Genomic DNA, 19,770 nt, shown 5'->3' on the forward strand with positions numbered 1-19,770 from the left:
TTATTATTATTATTTTCATAAAACGGAAATCGCTCAAACAATTATTCGTGCACGGACTTTTACTTTTTTTTTAGAGTTCTACAATACGGAGATGCGATATCGCATCACATCGGTGACGCTTCGCACGTCCCTTGATTCAATTGTAAGCCGTAGTGCGCTCATTCAGCAAGTGTCGAACAATGGCAAACTACATTTGCCGCGGCGCTTGTTTCAATTTCGTCGCGTTATTCCGAATTCCACGTCGATTGTCCAACCCGACAGAGCCTGATGGATGTAGGCGCGCGTGTACCGCGCGACGAAGAATTCTTACCACGTGTTGGCAAGAGAGAGACGGCGGCTGCACGTCGTAACGGCGAGATATTAACGCGCCTGTGGGCGCGTATACGTACACATGCGTTTCTGTGTTGGCGAGTGCGCCGTTAGCCCGAACAGTGGGAACGTAAATATGGCCGCGGAGAGTGGCGACGGTTTGCCAATATCCCCGTCCGAGAAATCGCTCACCGGTAGCCTCGCGTCCGACGAAAACGAGAAAAGTGTCTCGCGTTCGCCGTCAAGTTATTCCATACGGGAGGACAAATGGCCCGACCTCGTCGTGTCCAGACCCAGAAAGCTGGACGCCTGGTGGTTGCCGAGACGTGAGTACACAGCCCGATGGTTGCATGGTCCCGCGATTCGGCGCGCTTTTCAAAAGCCCGACGCTCGCGGGCTCGGCTCGGCGCCCGCGTGTTAAAGCGCGCTTGGACGTGTTGTGCGCGCACGTGTTTCGCCACCGTTGTTTGTATCTTTATTGACGATCGTTCTGCGTCGACTAGAGATGTTATATAAATCTCTCGATTAGCACGTGTCCCAATAATTACGCAATTAAATGCATCTGATACTGTTGTTCGACAATTTAATGCGCAAAAATGAGAATAATCACGTAGTTTGTTTTCACTGAGAGAATACGACTTCGTTTACTAAACCGCTATACATATCACAATGTTAAGAAACTTCCTGTTGAAGTCGCAAGGTAGGCTATTTTAGAGTATTAAGCGCATTATTGTAATATTTTTATGACTACGATACATGACACGTTGCAGAAATTTTATTGCAATCAAATTTAAGTATGTTTTAAGAACTTTCAGCTCTTAAAAGAAATTTGTTGCATTGATTATCGTTAAAAAGATATTGATAATTAACGTAGTTTATTGTATTTTTTAATTATGTTATTCAAACTTTCTCAATGAAAAAAGATGTAAGCTTCGCCATAAACTGGACTAACTGAAATTAAGAAAATTAACGTTTGCAAAATTTAAAGTCAGATCAACTCTGTATACTCCAATTAACGTGTTAATTGTTTTTTATATACGCAATAATCTACAATTTTCTTAGAAGCATTCAATAATCTTGCATTCCAACAATATTATAGTCTTATTATATTTACTATAATTGTCACTTTAAGAATACAATAGAATTATTTTGACAATAAAATCATTTCACTCATTACAATTTTCGATTTGAAAATATGTTATTGTTTCCTTTCCATTCAAGAAAGTTATTCTTAAATAATAAGCATATATTCTTCTTGATTGAATTATATAAAATTGCTTCATTTAAGTAAGTCTTCTTCTTTTAACGCAATATAATCTCATTTTAAGATTTTTATGTTGAAAATAAATATATGTTTAAAAGAAGAATATTCTTTTCCTTGCGTAAAAAGCATTCATAACAAATTTAGTAAAGTTACTAATTTATAAATTTAGTAAATCTAAATTTATTTGAGAAACTTTACTATGAAATTTACTAAATTTCTTTATCAATACAATTATTATTAGTTTCTGTAACTTATTTGTTTATATTGTTTTACGCTTCAATTGTGCCTCGAGCGATACTGCCTCGCCGCGACGCCGGGCATTGATATCGCTTCTATGTAGTATCTAATTCTTTACACGTGTACATACTACGATAAGTACACGTCTATCTCTCATGTGATTGATCGTAACAAAATGAAAACAGCTGAATAATCGCAAAAACGTATTAGTACGTTTAATGAGCCATTCAATAAGACATTTACTGTAGCATTTTTAATCCTTTTTTGTCTGTGATTAACTGTGATGTGAAAATGCATGAAGTTGTTTGTATTGTTGAATTTTCTACATAAGAGACACTTGGCTGCTCCAGTTCTACGTGATGTAATAAATATTGATAATTATGACGTACTGTTTACGCACTTGACAACACAATCATTTGTAATCGTACATGTAAAAAGATTAATTAAGCTGCTCAAGATATATCGAAATAAAATTTTGAAGTATGAAAACTCGCGTTACCCTCCTTCTGCCACTTTACTCTTCTGTATAGAAAATGTATAATTTTCTTTCTTTGCCGAGCGTGTGCTGTTATACCGGTAAAGCAATACAGAAAAGTGATGGCAGCACCACATGGCATGTGCGCAACGGCGCCCGTATTGATTATCGTAGATGGAGGCAAAGTCAGCGGGAAAATCAATATCCACATTTTGCCGGCGCTCTCGTTATTTTCGACGTGAAATTTTCCTCGCTCGACACTTCGCACTCCGATTTCCGGAAATTGTCTCTACGAGTGCGTCACCGATTCCTGAGCACGTGTCGCTTCAGGAGGGAATAATCGTGTCGTACCGTGAAGCTACGATGTAGTCACGTTTGTGCGCGTTCACCATTTCTTCCTCGCTCGAGCTGAGATTTCATTTGTCGTCTCTTCGGTGCCTGCAGCAACTGGAGCATTCCTCATCAAAGGGAGCATCTACTTCTAATTGAGACAACTAGCTGTGATCGGAGGATAATACCTGAAGAATTAGCAAAAAAACAGCGACACAACTGACATACGCAGATTATTACGTTGTTACCAACAATGTAAAGTCTTACTGCAGTATATCGCCACTTACTGGTGACTCATCCATTGTGACACATTTTTCTCACAGCTGATCGATGTGACGGAAAGAAGAAGATACTTCGCTGTACAGCATTGAGAGCGAGTCAATATTATAGGCTGACAAATGCATAGATTGAAAAAATATCTATTGGAAGAACAAATCGACGCTTATTAATTGCGATCGACTCGTTATTTTAATAACGGCAGGAGAATTCGATTCGAATAGACGAGCTACTACGATCCACGAAGATTATTGCCGAAGAAAATAAAAGGCCTATGAGAATCAGGAGTCTATGCAATAGTGAACGGCCGTTGAAGGATATCGCATCTCTAGGATCGATTGGGACCGAGACGATAGAGGAATCGTCTTCTATGCGGCAGGAATCCCTGACTGGTCTGAAACTGCGACCGCCGGGCGATCACGGTGGTGTACATCACGGCGGAGTCATGTTGGAGGAGGATATGGCTGGTGCTCAGGACACAATATATCTGTGTAATTTTCGAGTGTCGGTAGATGGCGAGTGGCTCTGTTTAAAGGAGCTTCAGGATGTCGAATTCTCGCTCCAGGATTCGATGCAGCGGTCACCCTCGCCGCCGCTCGCTCTAAGTGGTATTAATCATCATCACGATAACCATCATCACCACCATCATCATCATCAGCAACAGCTTCCCGAGCAGCGAGAGCTTCGCGATATTATGCCACCAAGTCCACCGCCATTGCAGCACGTCTCCAGCTTGTGTCCGTACCGGATGTTATCGCACTCACCCGATTTAATTAGCGGGACATTTTCGGGGAATCGGTCCTCTTCTTCCTTTTTTTCCCCCCGCAAGATTTGACTAATTGTGTTGCGACATCTTTACCGCTTTTACGATACAAAAGTATCGCTTTTTTCGCTCATAATAGAAAAAAAAAGATTATCCCTCTTCGTCACGCTTTAGCGTGCGCGTTTTGGTTGGAATGCATTCTTTGTCAATGGCGGGACCAAATGCAAATCTCGGCTCACGGTTGCACCTCTTTATTTACCTTTCATTTATTTCAGAAAATTATGAAATCGACACATACCGTGCTACGCAATCATTTTTACATTCTTTCAGTTTTAACATGACCGTAGTTAAAGATACTCTCATATTCAGGACTGGTTACTCGCCGCTGAATTTGAAATCATTATTTTGAGTATTAACGAGGGAAATTAATCGAGATTATACTGCAAACGAGAACAGATACGTATTGTTTTTACAGCACGAGATCCGGTGATCATCGAGAGGAGTAATCTCGTTAACATTTCGAAACTAATCGTCAAGGAGCTGATTGAAACATCTTTGAAATATGGTCGTATGCTCGATTCCGATCATATGCCATTGCAACATTTCTTCATCGTCCTTGAACACGTGCTTAGGCATGGTTTACGGCCGAAGAAGGTAAAACTTGCCATCCCTGCGGACGGAGGAGTAATGTTTTCAATCTGATATTAACAGGCCTCCGATTTCAGGGTCTTCTCGGACCCAAAAAGGAGCTGTGGGATATTCTTCAGCTAGTAGAGAAATATTGTTCCGAAGCGCAAGATATTACGTCCAGCATTCGTGATTTACCGACTGTTAGGTACTGCGTATTTCTATTTTGGACAATGTGATTCATATTTATTCGCTTCAACCTGTTCGATCAATTGTGTGATTAATTAACCGTGTTCGTCTTCCACTATTTACCGGTGGCAAAACATTGTAAAATATGTATATGATTTGTGTTAGTAATTTTTTTTTTAAACATGATTGGTATTGGCTTTCAAGCTGAAGAACATGATTGGTACATTTTATGCTGACCAATAATAGGTCTTTTGGAGTCTTTCGGTGGATTTTTTCAAAAGTTTTTAATTATTAATATTATTTTTATATTTTTGCTTTTTTACTGTCAGCATTTATCAAGAGGCGCGGTTACGTTTTATGCCAAATACATTTTTCATATATCCTTTCAGAAACAGTTTTCTTTTCAAATCAAATTATTTAGATGTAATTGATAATTACATTAATTAATATAACCCTAATTAACTTAAAATCTTTGTCGATCCTTTTATAGTCAGTATTTCTGGGATATAATATTTTGAAACTACTATCATCTTTTTTTTAGGACGGCAATGGGTAGGGCGCGCGCTTGGTTGCGTATGGCATTGATGCAAAAGAAATTAGCGGATTATCTCAAAGTTCTGATAGATCACAAAGATGATATTTTGTCCGAATACTTCGAACCGGATGCTCTGATGATGAGCGAAGAGGCAATTGTAGTCATGGGCTTATTAGTGGGATTAAATGTGATCGATTGTAACTTCTGTGTAAAGGTCAGTCTGGATTATGGTCGCGTTTTTCACATACGTGAGAGTGTGCATGTATGCGTTTGATTGGAGCGATAATGACATTAAGCCAAGATCAATCGTAACTGCGGCAGGAAGAAGACCTCGACTGTCAACAGGGCGTAATCGACTTTTCATTATATCTGCGCAATAGTAATCATATACCTGGAGAATCACCAGACGATGAACTCGAAAACGACAATATGACCACAGTGCTTGATCAGAAGAATTATATCGAAGAGCTTAATCGACATTTAAAGTAAATATCTAATTATTTGGGCGAATTTCGAATGAAAAATTGCGCACGAATGTTATTATTGGACGTTTTAACATTTCTTCTGCCGATTTTAGCGCTACGGTAACGAATCTCCAAGCTAAAGTAGAATCTCTGACGACTACGAACGCTCTTATGAAAGAGGACCTTGCCATTGCTAAGAACAATATTTTGTCGCTTCAAGACGAGAACAGGCAGCTAAAGAAAGAACTTGGCATTGAAGTTAAAGATGCAAACGAGGTATATACGTCGTTGAAATTGTATCTTACGTACAGATTGTCGAATTGCTGAAGAATCGATTTAATTTCAGAACGGAAAGGTACCTCTTAAGATAACAGAAACTACTGCTGAAATGGAAGAACTTCGGTGCAGAATAGAATCTGAAAAGAAATCTCGGCAAGATCTAGAGAAAGAACTGGAATTGCAGGTTAATAGCAACTCGTGTTGCTTCACGTGAAATTTATTTCTGAAACTCTATAGAAATAAAATATCGTAACTCTTGATACTTTTCTATGTAGACGACGTAGACTTGTAAAAGTTAAGTGTCTTTTTTTTATACAGATTTGCATGAAATCCGAAATGGAAGTAGCCATGAAGTTGTTAGAGAAGGATATACATGAAAAACAGGATACTATAATATCTTTAAGGCGACAACTGGAGGATATCAAATTAATCAACTTGGAAATGTACAAAAAGCTTCAGGTTGTATAACTTGCAACTATATTCTTGTATAAGTTTTTTAATTTGTGATATAGCCTACTTGCATTTTATCTAGTCAATTACTTAATTAAATTTTATTGAAGAAGTGAAAGAGAGAAAGGAAAGGGAAACTTGTTTATTTTACAATATGCTAATTTATTTTTCAGTAAATATGTCTCATTTTAATCTAGAAAATTAATTAGTTGTAATAAAAATTTTTTACATGTACGTGCAGTAAATAATGTTTCCAAATCAAATATATAAGACATTTAATGTAGGCAAGTATACTATATCACGGAGATTGTTTTGTATATAACTTACCGTTAAAAAAATATTTTAATCGCAGGATTTATGTTGAAATGGAACAATTATAGTTATAGCACCGAAACAATAATCTGCTTTACACTTTTTCGCATTTTATTGACAATTTTTGTTATTTTTATTAATATTTCAGCCTGTTAGTGAGTAGTTAAACAGTATTTTATGCAAGATATGTTGTTACACATTACACTAGCGTTCTTAGGCGCTTTTTCGTGGATGTGCTGACAGTGGTGGGAATTCTTATTCCGCCGAAATCTTTTCCTCTCAGAGAGGATTTCGGCGGGCACGTAAATTCTCCGTTTCTGGACGTGTTTCCCTTGTAGGAGTGTGAGCATGAGCTGACACAAAAAGGCGAGATGGTGAGCCGTCTTCACGCGAAGACCAATCAGATCGGCAAGATCCTTAACAACCTCGAGAAGTATAATCACTTGATGAAGGACGGCGAACGTATACGAGGCCCCACCACTCCGGGTGGCGTATCAAAATCTATTCTTAATAAGACTAGCCTTACTTCGCCGAGGGGTTGCCCGCCCGCGGAGAATGCGACCGCCCGGGCGACGGTCGATCATCAACGCTCTTTTGACGAGCAGCCGGCGACAGCCTCTAATGACAAATTGAAACAGAGTCGTTCTACCTCCGAGATTTCCATGAATAGTTCAACGACCGAGCAAGCTGCGAAAGAATAGAGACAGCCTACCCTTGCACGATTAATTCCACAGCGGATCTTGACACTTCGGATATCGCGGCTATTCAGTGCTGCACGCGAGGCGTACATTTTTTATACGTACACCCTACAGAGTCGTGCAAAATTACTTTGCCAGATTTCCACTTGTGTTTTGCGCATAGCATACTGCTGTACACATATATTCGGTGCCACTTTTGAAGATTAATCGATGTTACGTTGACAAATTATGCGTAATTACTGTGATGTAACGAAATGACGTAGCAGACTTTTTTGAAGCACCGGATCGAGTTACCGACGCTTTAATCCGAACTTTACGTTGAAGACAATAACTCTTGTAGAAATTTCTATAACGTCGCAATATAAAGCACATGTACACTAATACTTTTTATTGAAGAAACAATCGATCATAATTTGCCAACTAATCTTAATTATGATAATGCAGCATCTTGAAAAATTTGTCAATTCGTTTGCGTCGTTGATGTGAAACGAAAGAACAATATTATCATAACAGGACATGTAAGTTACTTAGTTACTATCATAATAAAGAACTTATAAAAAATTATTATGTTATAAATTCGAGACCTAATACTTTCAAAATAAATTTTGTACATATTTGTCTATAATCGACAAATGTTATCACGTATTAGAAGCAAGACCATTTTTTTTATTTATGGAATTAGAAATTTTAGACATCTGAAGATTTCATCAAGCATTTCGTTACATCATATTTACAAAAATATCACACATTCTATATATATGACAAATTTCTACAAATTACAAATTTCAAGAAGGTGCGTCATTCTGTTGAACTAGCATATGCCTAATTATTGTGGAAGTGATTGAAGATCTATTGAATATGCATCATGTTGCTATTCCAGGTTTAGAAATTTGGCCAAGCATCGTCTCTTTCTCTTTCGCCTGTACTCAATAAATATTTATTTCAGGAGTGCGAAGGCTCACTTAAGCATAAGACAGAACTGATTACAAAGCTGGAAGCTAAAACACTATCGATGAGCGAGAGCATCCAGAAAATGGATGAGAAGTATGTTTTATTTGTGTCTTTCATTAGAGTTAATTAACTTATAAGTGCAATTAGATCACGCGTATACTCGGGATTAAAAGCGCGCGCGCATAGTCTTTAATATAATAACTACACACATCAAAAAATGTTTTGCGTTTTATTATCTTGCGTTTTTGCATTGAGGCGTTAACGCCTTTTTCTACTCAGCATCTTATCTGATCAATTACTAGCGAAAGGTGTACGGGTAAGCTAGCTTTCCGTTTATCCGTTTTCCGTAGCATCGTGAATTTTTAATACAGGGTTTCTATGTGATGAGTGAGGCGATGGAACTAGTTTGATCAATATTGTTTTATCTAACGGCGCATTAATGTCATTGACATTTCTCGTGCAAGAATGCAAGCGTGCAAGAATGATAGAAATGTACTTGTTATCAGAAACCCAACTCACTTTCATTCCACTCACCGCAAAACGAGAAAGGCACATGTATATTTCAGAAAACGGCTCTATACTCTGTACAAGGAGTTGTAAATATGTTATATTTCTATTTCAGAAGTTTTCAGTCTCCGTTATGTAATTATTGCAATCAGCAATTGCATTTTTAATATATCGAAAATTCTAACTGCGCAAAACTTTTTTTGATGCACGTATATGTATACATTCTAAGATGTTTCGTTGCTCCATTTTCAGTCTACGTAGATAAAAATTTTTGCGCGTAAAAGACCGTGGTCTTCTAATTGTATTAAAAAATTGCATTTATTATTGTAAAAAAAAATGAAGAGGGCTAACGTTCACATTTTTTATGCGCTTCAAAATTTCGATTGAATCATTGTTGATCGAGATATTGTTCAGATAAATGTGACATTTGAGGTGTGTAAGAACTTGACCATTCCTCTCCGTCAAACTTCTCGCGCGATATTAGCATTTCTTAAAGAAGCAAATTGAAAATGTCTCCATATTACTCAACTATTTTAGCAGGTATCATTTACGTACAAATATAGTTGATGTGATAAGATTCTCCTATCAGCTGTCGTTATACGGAATTTTCGGTATGCGAATGGTCGTACCAATATTTAAATAAAGCACGCATGCAAATAAATGGACAGCTCTAGCTAGAGATGATTTATTTTTTACTTAGATTTCGCGAATGTGATCGGATTTAGGTAGGATAGACAAAGGCTCGCGAAGCTCTAGGATTAAACGAAGTCTCATCGTCACGGGGATATTGGCAAACTTCACTAAATGGCTACTCTCTACAAATAATTATATCAACATGTAGTGTTAATATTGACAAAACCTATTTTAAAGTCTTTTGCAATAATCGATAAATTTATACACATAATTATACTGATAAAATTCATTAATGCTATCGAAGAGGGAAAAGTAGTAAATATTATCGCACGTCTAATCATTCGATCTCATTTTCATCATTTCATCACGATTTTAATCTTCGGACGAACGAAAATTGTCCTCTCATCATCGAAGAATTTTCGTCTGACATTGTTTCAAGGGAAGATATACTCGTAAATTTCCGTATGTTTCCTCGTACTTCAATTAAAACGCTCGCTTCCGTTCATGATAATCGCGTTTAAGGAACTGATTCGCAATTACGCTTCACTGAATCATTCCTTCTTCATTTAACGTCAATACATGATAATAGCTCTGCTTTGAGCAAATTATTACATTGCTGATATCTATAGTCGATACATTTATGCAAAACTTTTTCCCGAGAAGATAGCGTTACTTCCTTACTGGAAGTAAAATGTTCGATGGTGATTAATTAAACGTGCCATATCCATATTACTGATATACTTATATACTTGTATAAGCGCAGTGGAAATTATAACGCACTCTGACACTACGTGTGCTTGTACCAACACTACGAAAATAAATTTATGATAGAAGAGAGTGTGAGTTTGTTTACCCCAGAGTCATCGCCGATTAAATTAAGACGCCACGACGTAATCAAATTTTTGTGAACGTTAATAATTGCTGAATAAAGTTTTTCCTTATTTATTCTTGTATGTATTATATTTACGTAATAATATCTTGCGAGGTAAGTTATATATGTATAACAGTTATGTATATCACAGTATTATCAAATAAAATATATAAATCGGTAAATAAAAAATTATAAAATAAACGTAATGGCTGTAGTGTTTTTGTTAAAGTTGTTTATGTATGAAAAATATAAAACAGTAATATGTATTTTTATTTTACTTTGATAAACGTTTGACGAATGTAATGCATATTCATGTGTTATTCATTATATTAAACGTAATTAAATATAAAATATTGTATTCAATATTAACGTAAATTTTCTGGTTTGGCACTTTTGGAATCTTATCCTGATATCACATCACGTTTGCATTCGGTTCATTAATATTTGATAATAATTTTATATTATCCGTTTAATCTTTCAAAATGAAATAAATGATCTCGTTATTCAGCCTATAAATTGACATTAGCATTAATTCTCCTATATTTTTTAATAATGTGATTACAAAAACAGTTCCTTAAATGCGTCTTTGAAGAATGCACATTTATTTGTTTATAACACACATATGTAACACAGCATTGCTCAGAAAATACAATTTTCAATTAAATAATCAATACGTGTCTTTCAAGTGAGTTTTTTAATTTAACAAATTGTAAACATATGGAAAATATCTTCTCTGCGAATGAGCAGGCGAATCGCAAAGAGCTGAAATTAATTCCCAGCAATAAATATAATTGACTATTGATATCATATTCGATTCGTTATTTTCGTATCGAGCGAATAGGGTCATCACACATCTTAGGTATAACCGTCACGCGTCATTACACTCGAGTTTCGAAATCCCGAACTAATCTTGGAGCGAGGCAGGAGTTAAAGATCGTTGAGCCAATTGAATGAAATAGCTTTCGGCGGTGTAGACGCGAGTTTTATGTCTTCGACGTTTAAGTACCACCGATTTGACTTAATCAGGTGCAAGGAGATTGATGGTGTCAGATCGGGGGCAGAGGAGAAGGTGAAGATCCTGGGTGCCGTGGCTGCCGAGCGGGAGGCGCGGACGAATGGGGTCGAGAGGGAATTGCGACTTGAGCGCGAGTGGAGAACCTCCTTGCAGGAAACATCGATCTGCAACACGGAGAAGATCTCTCAATTACATCAGGAGATCGATCAGCTGAAACGGGTGTCCGAGGTACGTATATCCACGTGCGATCTGTATTGCCTTTTAAGCGTACCCGCGGCGAATAAATCTCACGGTATCGCCGTTATCGTCGCGCCGACTCGTAAGTTCAGACAACGGTGAGCCCCACGGACACGGCGATCCGATCTTTCTATTTAAATCTCATCCCCGAAACCTGGATTATAAGCCCGTACCTAATTCAATTCGCACGCCGTTGCGGAGATTTATCCGCCTTTCGATAATAGAACCGACAGTAAGTACGACGGTACCTCCGCGGCGCCGTCCTGGAAATAGATTAATGAAATTTATTTCAACTGGATTTTCATTTCTGCGGATGCCCTAAAGCGTGTCACGCCCGATATTTGGCAGTTCTATAATAAAGTTAAGTTAATTCTCTCTTCCTTTTTTTTTAATCCAGACCGAACCCAACGGCATTCACCGGGTGTACTTATTTCGAGTTAATGCAATAAGTATAAGAATATGTTATTTCCTGCGACGAGGAATACAATTTGAAAATTAGATTATTTGAAAATCAATGCGCTAAGCCAAAGTAAAATAGGATTCTCTGGGCATGTCGGAAATGTACACAAAAACATTATTCAGATTTTCGTTATACGTATATACAAGTATAATTAAAATTTGAAAGGCTAATTTATAAAAGGAATAATAAAACTGAGAAGAACGAAATTTAGATTGAAACTAAAAGCACTTTGTGTACACACTTTGGACGTCGATTTAATTTGGCCTGTCAATCGCCGAAAGATACACATTTCCAGCTTGCATTCGTACTCGAGCGACCAATTGAAATCGCCCTTAATCGCACGCGATGGACGAATGACTGTACGTATGCCGGATAATCACAATTATGGTTGTTCCAGAGGTACTTGACGCTGCAAGAGGAGTATTATGCCCTGAAGGAGGTGTGCGGTGAGCAGGAACGAACTCTGGAGGAACTTGGGGGACAATTGAGCGCGGCCAAATTAGCGGCGGTTGAACTGCGCGAGGCCGCTGACAACGCTCAGCAGCAGCAGCAGCAGCAGCAGCAGCAGCAGTCGGCACTGCAAGAGGGCTCGGTAACCTGGGCAAATGATCGGATGGTCACCCAATGCAAGGGGTGCAGCCGTGAGTTCAACATGACTCGTCGCAAGGTAATCAAACTTTTTAATTGCTCTCACGCCTTCGTAACTTTCCTCTCTTGCCCCCCCCTCTCTCTCTCTCTCGCTCTCCCTCTCTTTAGCTTTCCGCCTCAACTCTCGGTTTCTCCAGTTTCTTCCTCGCTGAAGCCACCCCTCCCCCGCCTCTCTCCTCGCCGTCCTATTTCGCCTATCCGATCTATTCGCAGAGACGGCCCGCGAGCGCGGAGAGCTCGGCTGAAAGCGCGGCGCACCGTACGTAATTGTTCAATTATCCCCGCCGTTCGGGAAATTACTGCTTACCCTGATGCGGATTCCAGCCGTCGCGTCGCGTCGGGCTCGGACTCGGAGGAGACGGGGCGAAGTAAGCGGCGCGCGCTAAATGACCAGGATCGCCCGGGTGGTGGCAGGACGGACTTGGCATCGCCACGGGATACACTTAAACCCTCGGCCAAGATCTGATGGCGCGCAGGGCCGGGCGCTCGTCAGGTCGTCAGGATCCCTCCGAGATCGAAATCACTTCTCGCGCGCAACAACTTTGATGCACGACAGTCGTATTATTAGAGATAGCGGGCTATCGCGTTGCCCGGGCCGGCAATTACACTTAAAGGCTTTCGTTTACCTAACTTCCCCCTTTATTAAATCGCGATAGGCCCGTAATGAGGGCCGGAATTTGCGGGATAGATAAGAGGCCGGTTGAGAGATTGCCGGCTTAAACAAGTTCTCGAGCGGCAGTTGTTAAGCACCTGCCGCGAGAACACGAGGCGGCCACGTGTCCGCAATGCTTTTTAATTCGCTCATCGGGGAACGAGAGACGTGTCGCGTTACACGGTAAAAGCGGACGGTTCCTCGGGCCAAGGCTCGATGAGAACTCGCGCCGGCTCGCTTCCTCTTTCCCGAGCGCGAAAACTCGCGCGTGTCGGCACACGACACGGGCGCTTAAAGTATTCGCTCTCGGAGATCTTGATCGTTCCGTACGTCTGCAGTTGCGTGCATCGATAAGAGGAAGCGCGCCAGCAACGAGCCGAGTGCACTCGTGCAACGCGTCATACCGGATGAATTCTGCAGCAGGATTTACGCGCGGACGAGGCTTTATCGTGTATGTATACGAGCGATAAATAACGAGACTCATCGTAATTAGCTGCCGATGTCGGGATAATCCGCTCGCGGCGGAGACCCCGAAAGAATCGCCGTACATCGCGACCTCTCGTTCGGTCATCATATTCTCACTCTGGCTATCGCGGGAAACGCCGAAGAAAAATTTTCTCTTTAGCCTGGGACCACGTTTGCGCGGCGTTCCTTTTTTTTCCAGGCCGTCCAATTACATTATTTGCACCATCATCCGACATACATTCATGATTACGCGTTGTGCATGCATGGCCCGCATGCATATTCAGTCGACAATGTGATAGAGACGTTGCTCGCCCCATAAAATACATTAGACCGTATTCTCTTCTTTGCTTTAGCGTAGCCGACGGTTCGAGGAATATACGCGCGCGAGGGGACGGGGCTACGGGGAGGGTTGAAAGGAGGGCGTAGGGAAAGGGTGGTAAGTTATTGCATAATAACAAGGCAGTGCTCGGGTATCCTTGTTACTCATTTTTCGCCCGGTAGGTGTATTACCATACTGTTTAATATAGAATAGGCCAGCCACGGCACGACCGGCTGCTCGGGTGGGAATCGTGCCAGTGGGCAAGCCGTTCTCCACCTCCGTGCGCAACGGAGAGAAGCTCGACACGAGGGAGACCTTGCGCGAGACCTTCGAAACGTATCGGGCTCGGTCTCGCGCGGGCGGCAAAAAACGCGGGGTGGCCGGCGGGCAAAACGATAATTCTCCTGCGGTCCACGTCGCTCAGCGCTGGTCGACCATAGAGATCCTGTAATCAGGGACTGGCCACAAGAGTTCGTCAAATTCCTACGAGTGAGAGAGAAACATAGGCTATCACACTCTTGAATCTACGTATACGATTTTACGATCGTAGAAGAGTGGGATTTTGACCAACACTCGCAGCAATTTTTGACGAAGTCAGTCTCTGATTACAGGATCTCTAGTCGACCACGATTAAGACACCGGTGAACTCACATCCGGCTCCTCAGACGTACGCGCCGCGTCCCGCGATGCACCGCCCGGCGCACGTGGCGCACCACCGACAATTGCTTTCCGCGCGCACTTGACTCAGTTCCCGCGCGGAACCGCGCGAAATTTGGATTTTTCCCGCGGCGAGATGCTAACGAGACGGCGCGCAAAACTTTTCCCACGTATCTTACGCGTCGCTGGGCGCTTTAATTTGCTCCCGGTAACGGTAAATTGCGGCAGCCAAGTTTCATCTTGCGGTAACAACGTGTAAACATTTTCCAACGGATAGGGTCGGAGTTGAGTCAATAGCTTGACGTGTGCTAAAATGGAGTAATATTAATTTGAATCCGTCGCGTCGAGCAGTGCGGGTGAGTGCGCGCGATGATATTCTCGTTCGAAAATCATCTCAGCGCCTTTTTGCGTATACGCAGAGAGAACGTCTCTTCTTCCTGCCCGTTGTTCGCCACGTGCGCGATAAAAACGCGCGATACTTATGAAACCAGCACGTGGGATTATTGCGTAAGGAAGCATACGATACACTTGCGATATTGGAGCATCATAAGCAATATCGAGTTGGGCACAGATGCTGATAAGAGAATATTATTCGCCGCCGCACACGCGTCGATGCGGTAGAATAGCGCCGTAAAGGATGCGCTGGGAATATTCCTGTGTGTTGTGTATGAACTTGGAGCGACGCTAAAAGATGTATCTTGCGGACGATGAATATGCATATTTCAAAATCGTAATTAATTTCTCGGGATTCTCGTGAAATTCTGTTCACTTTATTCCAAATTAAGGCAGACTTCACGATGACACGACCATCTATCGTGTCTGTAGCGCCTTTAATTTCGGTAAAGTTAACTGTATAATTATGTTTGGATTATATTAACACACCGAACACGTCGGTTTATCATACCGATGCGAGTGAGCACAATTGCAACGAAAGAAAAAATAGGCTCTCCGTTCGCCGTTTCAGCCACGAAGATAAATAAGCGTGCAATGGCATTTGCGTCTTTTTAACTCTTAACTTTAGAGACGAAAACTCATTTCCTTGCTCATGCGATTGCATAAAAGTGAGTTTGCCCGATGTTACGCGCTACAAAGGCGGGCGAGGTAAGCCGCGAGGTCTCCGCGGTTTACCAGGACCCTCGCGTCCGCGCCAAGAGCCGAGTCATCTCGCGAGGAATTTATAGATCGCTACGGTCGATCATTTGCCCGACAGTATCTCTCGAATCTGATCTCAGACTGATTTATTCGTCTTGGAAAGTATCTGTAAGTAGGTATCTATCACGGTTAAGATAAGGCGTGCTTGAGGCACGCCGGTTACGGAGTTGCGGGCACCAATCTACTACGTTTCGGTCGTAAGTCATGATGACGGTTCAATAATTAACTTCGCGAGGAAATCGGTTATCGGGACGATATTATTCGGGCTCTTACTTCCCGGTAATAACCGGGCAACCACACCCCCGCGCACCTTCGCCACCTCGCGCCGAGAGGGAAACGACGATCCGACCGCCTCACTTAGGGGATTCAATTTAGATGTAAAATTTAGAATCGTCGCCTCGGTTACGCTTCTCTTTTGGCTTCTGGAGTACGCGAATACCACGTTATTGTAATAGACCGTCGGTAATGGCTCGAAAATAAAGATTATCGGGATAATAGGAAAACGGGGGCGCGAGTGGGGGACGGGTAGGGAAATGAAGGCGCAGATCAAACGCATGGATACCGCGACGGTGCGTTCGCCCTCGTCACGACTTGCAAATTTGTATGGATTCCTTGCATTAACTTTGAATGAGAGCTTCGCTATTAAAAGAAAATTTAATAATATGACAAAATGTAGACTACCGAGTGCATTTACTGGGCTAATATTTTTAGTATCTTCCTTCATTTATCTTTCAGCATCCGCTGAATTCTTAGGAAGACTGCAGAGGAACAAACGAGACTGTTCAGACATTCTGCATAATCGATGCGATTAACGTGAACTTGTTTCCCTTGTTTGTCCTTATCTTCGCTGTTTCTCGTTTGTCAATTTCACCAGCTTATGCCAGTCAGTCCTGTCCCACGTTCGTCTATACTTCAACAATCTAACGACTCTCACATGGAAATGACCTGGGCAAGAAACACCGCAAAAAAGTATTAAGCGCTCTCTTACCTGAAGTTGACGCGCGGACAATAGTATCCCTGGTGCCGAGTGCAAAAAGCTCCGACCGTTGTCCGCGTGCCAGCTTCAGGTACGGGCATGCACTTTTTTTTGACCCGAACGTAACGAGCACACGTAATCCGTAACTGCGAACTACGCTACAGAGAGCTTTTTACTTTTCAGCGTGTAGACCTGAGGCGGGCAAACTCATCGCCATTATACGCCGCGAAGTTATGATTGGTTTGGACGTTTCGGTTAAAATCCTAAACTGCAGCTACGAGATTTTAAATGTATACTATATTTACATTGCCCCGAGACAATTGGGATATCTTTAAATTATTGTCGATTTTCACTCGGAGTGAATTTGTTGAACTCAAATAAATGAAATTAATTAAAAGTCTGCGCGCCGCATTATCAATTTACGACTATTCCGCAAATGTTTGAGGTTACAATATAAATTGTAAACGTAACAAAGTATACTATATATGCCTACAGTTAGAATATTTATTTTAGATCTTTACATATAAAGCTTTGAATGATGCATGTAGCTTCACTTCTAGGACAAATATAAAGTTTGGTAACCATTTTAAAACGAGCGCGAAACGTGAACAGGCTACTTTTTCTATTTTGAAATAAGTTCACATATTATTATAGAAGCTGATGTTAGATATTTATTACAAAATTTTGTTATTTAAATAGTTAAATAATAAGGTTATAAAATATTAAGTATAAAAGTTACTTGAATGTTGATATTTTTGTGTGCACCGATATTGAAATATATGTGGATATATTTGTATTTATTTTAAGATAAAATTAAATAAATATAATTTTATCCATATTTTTATTACGTTCAATATGCTTGATACATGAAACATATGTTATTAAAAACATATCAATTTTTATGATATAACTCGTAATGTAAAAACATAATATTTTATAGTACCAGCTTGTATAAACAATGCAATAATGTTTTTTCGATAAACATAAATTGAAAAATTTATATAAACTAATAGTAAATATTTGTGGATGTTGTTTTGTTGCAGCACCATTGTCGCAATTGCGGGAATATTTTCTGCAACGCCTGCAGTGACAATACTACAGTCTTGCCGAACTCGACGAAACCGGTACGCGTTTGTGACGAATGTTATGTGTTTCTGGTTAGCCGTTACTCGGTGGTGCGTTAATATTCCGCGTGCTATTGTTCCTTTTCGTAAGCGAATGGCATAACCGAGATTTCAGTTCGACGCGAAGTTTCGAAAAGGAATGGAAAAAAGTATCGGAAAGGCAGAACAAAGAAAGAAACGGAAAGGTAACAAAATCTGTCCGCAAATGTAATCCACAAGTTTGTATGCGTTTTGTTTTTATTATACGTAATGCATAACCATTTATTGTAAATTGGCCGTGCGCGATGACGGACAAATCAATCTACCGTAAGCAATATTTTGTTCCACCTTGTATCTTTTTTACGCAAAGTAATCTCACGATATTTTAGAGTTTATACGCGATGGAAAGGGGTATTTAGAGAAGTGTTCAATCTATCAAATTGCATTAAAGATATATTATATACAGTACTGGCCGAAATTATATCATCTTTAGGTTTTCTGAGCATAACTTTTATCAAAGTGCATCGAATGTGCTCAAACTTTAACAGTAGACACCTAATAAACAGATACATCTTGTACAGTCTTATTCATTAATGCCTGGACCTGCATTTTTATCATTTTTCTTATCTATACAAATCACTGATTGTGAGTTTCAGGCTGTATATATGCACTACCACAGGCTTCTATAGAAGCTGTGTGAACTGACAGCCTGAAACTCATCGGTGTACAGATGAGAATAAAGTTTATGAAAAGGTAAATCCTAGTAAAAGTAAGGACCAGGCATTAATGAATTAAGCTAGCGTCACACTGTACGTAATTCGTGATTCGCAGAAATTCGTTGGACGTTCGTGATTCGCAGTTTACCATTCGTCATTTGTTCTTTGCCGTTTCGTTCGTGTTAACCTCGACAACTTTTGACTTTTACCTGTCATTACAGGACTTGTATCATAAGTCTACAATTAGTCAAGTTTCAATATTAGTTAAAAAATCACTGTTGTTGTCAAAAATTGCGTACGGCGAATCGACGAAATTTTCCTCCACACTATTCACGAATATACGAACCACGAATCGTGCATAGTGTGGCGCTAGCCTAAGACTGTATACGTGAAGGGTAATGAAATTCGACGAAATACACCATGATTTTCCAATTTTTCATTCGTACACTTAAAAACTATTGAAACATTCGGAAGGTGATGAAATTTTAGCCGGTACTGTATTGCAACGTTTCTAATGTATTTTGTAAATAATCGATAAAGATATTGTACATACGATCGATGGAATTTCTTTTCACGAACGTATTTTAGTTTACCGTAGAGAAACGTTTATTTCGTTTCGTTGCACTACATTTACGATTATCACACCAGTGTCATGAATGACCAGAGTCCATCGATCTGATTGCATAAATGTTTACGAGTTCAATGGTTACGAATTCCACGTTGCACGTTGCTTTTTAGTGCGGTTTCCATTGTAATTGCATTTGTTACGCCCAACTTGGGCAGGGTAAGATCATAACAGCGATATTATTGTACCCCGAATCTGATTTAGCAAAGTCTCGAAGCTGCAGCTTGGCTCGCGCGCGCTGCAGTGTCCAAAAACGCGTGCCTGTACAACGATATTTTTAAGATACTCTATACCGTCTGAAAAGAGATATTATACGTAAATAAATGAGATGGTTTTCTAAAGCACTGTGCGTTATTATTTATCTGTTTACGCTATACAAATGTCAAATGAACGCATGCTTATTAGAATATCTCCAAGGATAATGGAACAGAGATAAATAATTCCGCCGCGTTGCAGACTGTTTGCAAAAAGTTTCTTTAACTGGGAGGAATTCATTAAAAATGGTACTACGTAACCTGCGCTGGAAGAGGCCTTTGACAATCTTGTGCGAATACACTTCAAACATCTTTATTGTC

General features: G+C 40.2%; 1 protein-coding gene across 4 annotated transcripts; it reads left to right on the forward strand.

The window, feature by feature from the left end:
• Positions 1-432: 432 nt before the first annotated feature.
• LOC105567823 (protein RUFY3) lies at positions 433-19,537 on the forward strand. 4 transcript variants are annotated; one of them, XR_001009398.1, is made up of 13 exons: positions 1,789-3,628; positions 4,130-4,308; positions 4,380-4,489; positions 5,012-5,219; positions 5,327-5,490; positions 5,583-5,745; positions 5,816-5,932; positions 6,067-6,207; positions 8,155-8,252; positions 11,197-11,413; positions 12,280-12,549; positions 17,795-18,296; positions 18,635-19,537. XR_001009398.1 is itself a non-coding variant. In XM_012023022.1 (12 exons), exons 1-12 carry the CDS (start codon positions 446-448, stop codon positions 17,933-17,935), a joined length of 1,998 nt encoding a protein of 665 aa, XP_011878412.1. In that variant the 5' UTR covers positions 433-445; the 3' UTR covers positions 17,936-19,537. The 4 variants fall into 4 exon arrangements, 3 of the variants coding, with proteins under 3 accessions (XP_011878412.1, XP_011878410.1, XP_011878411.1); XM_012023022.1 differs by lacking the exon at positions 1,789-3,628 and adding an exon at positions 433-635 and having other exon boundaries at positions 17,795-19,537; XM_012023020.1 differs by having other exon boundaries at positions 17,795-19,537.
• The last annotated feature ends 233 nt before the right edge of the window (positions 19,538-19,770 follow it).

This window comes from Vollenhovia emeryi, unplaced genomic scaffold, assembly GCF_000949405.1.
Source record: "Vollenhovia emeryi isolate VEMERY1.0 unplaced genomic scaffold, V.emery_V1.0 DF939134.1, whole genome shotgun sequence".
In the NCBI taxonomy this organism is placed as follows: domain Eukaryota; kingdom Metazoa; phylum Arthropoda; class Insecta; order Hymenoptera; family Formicidae; genus Vollenhovia; species Vollenhovia emeryi.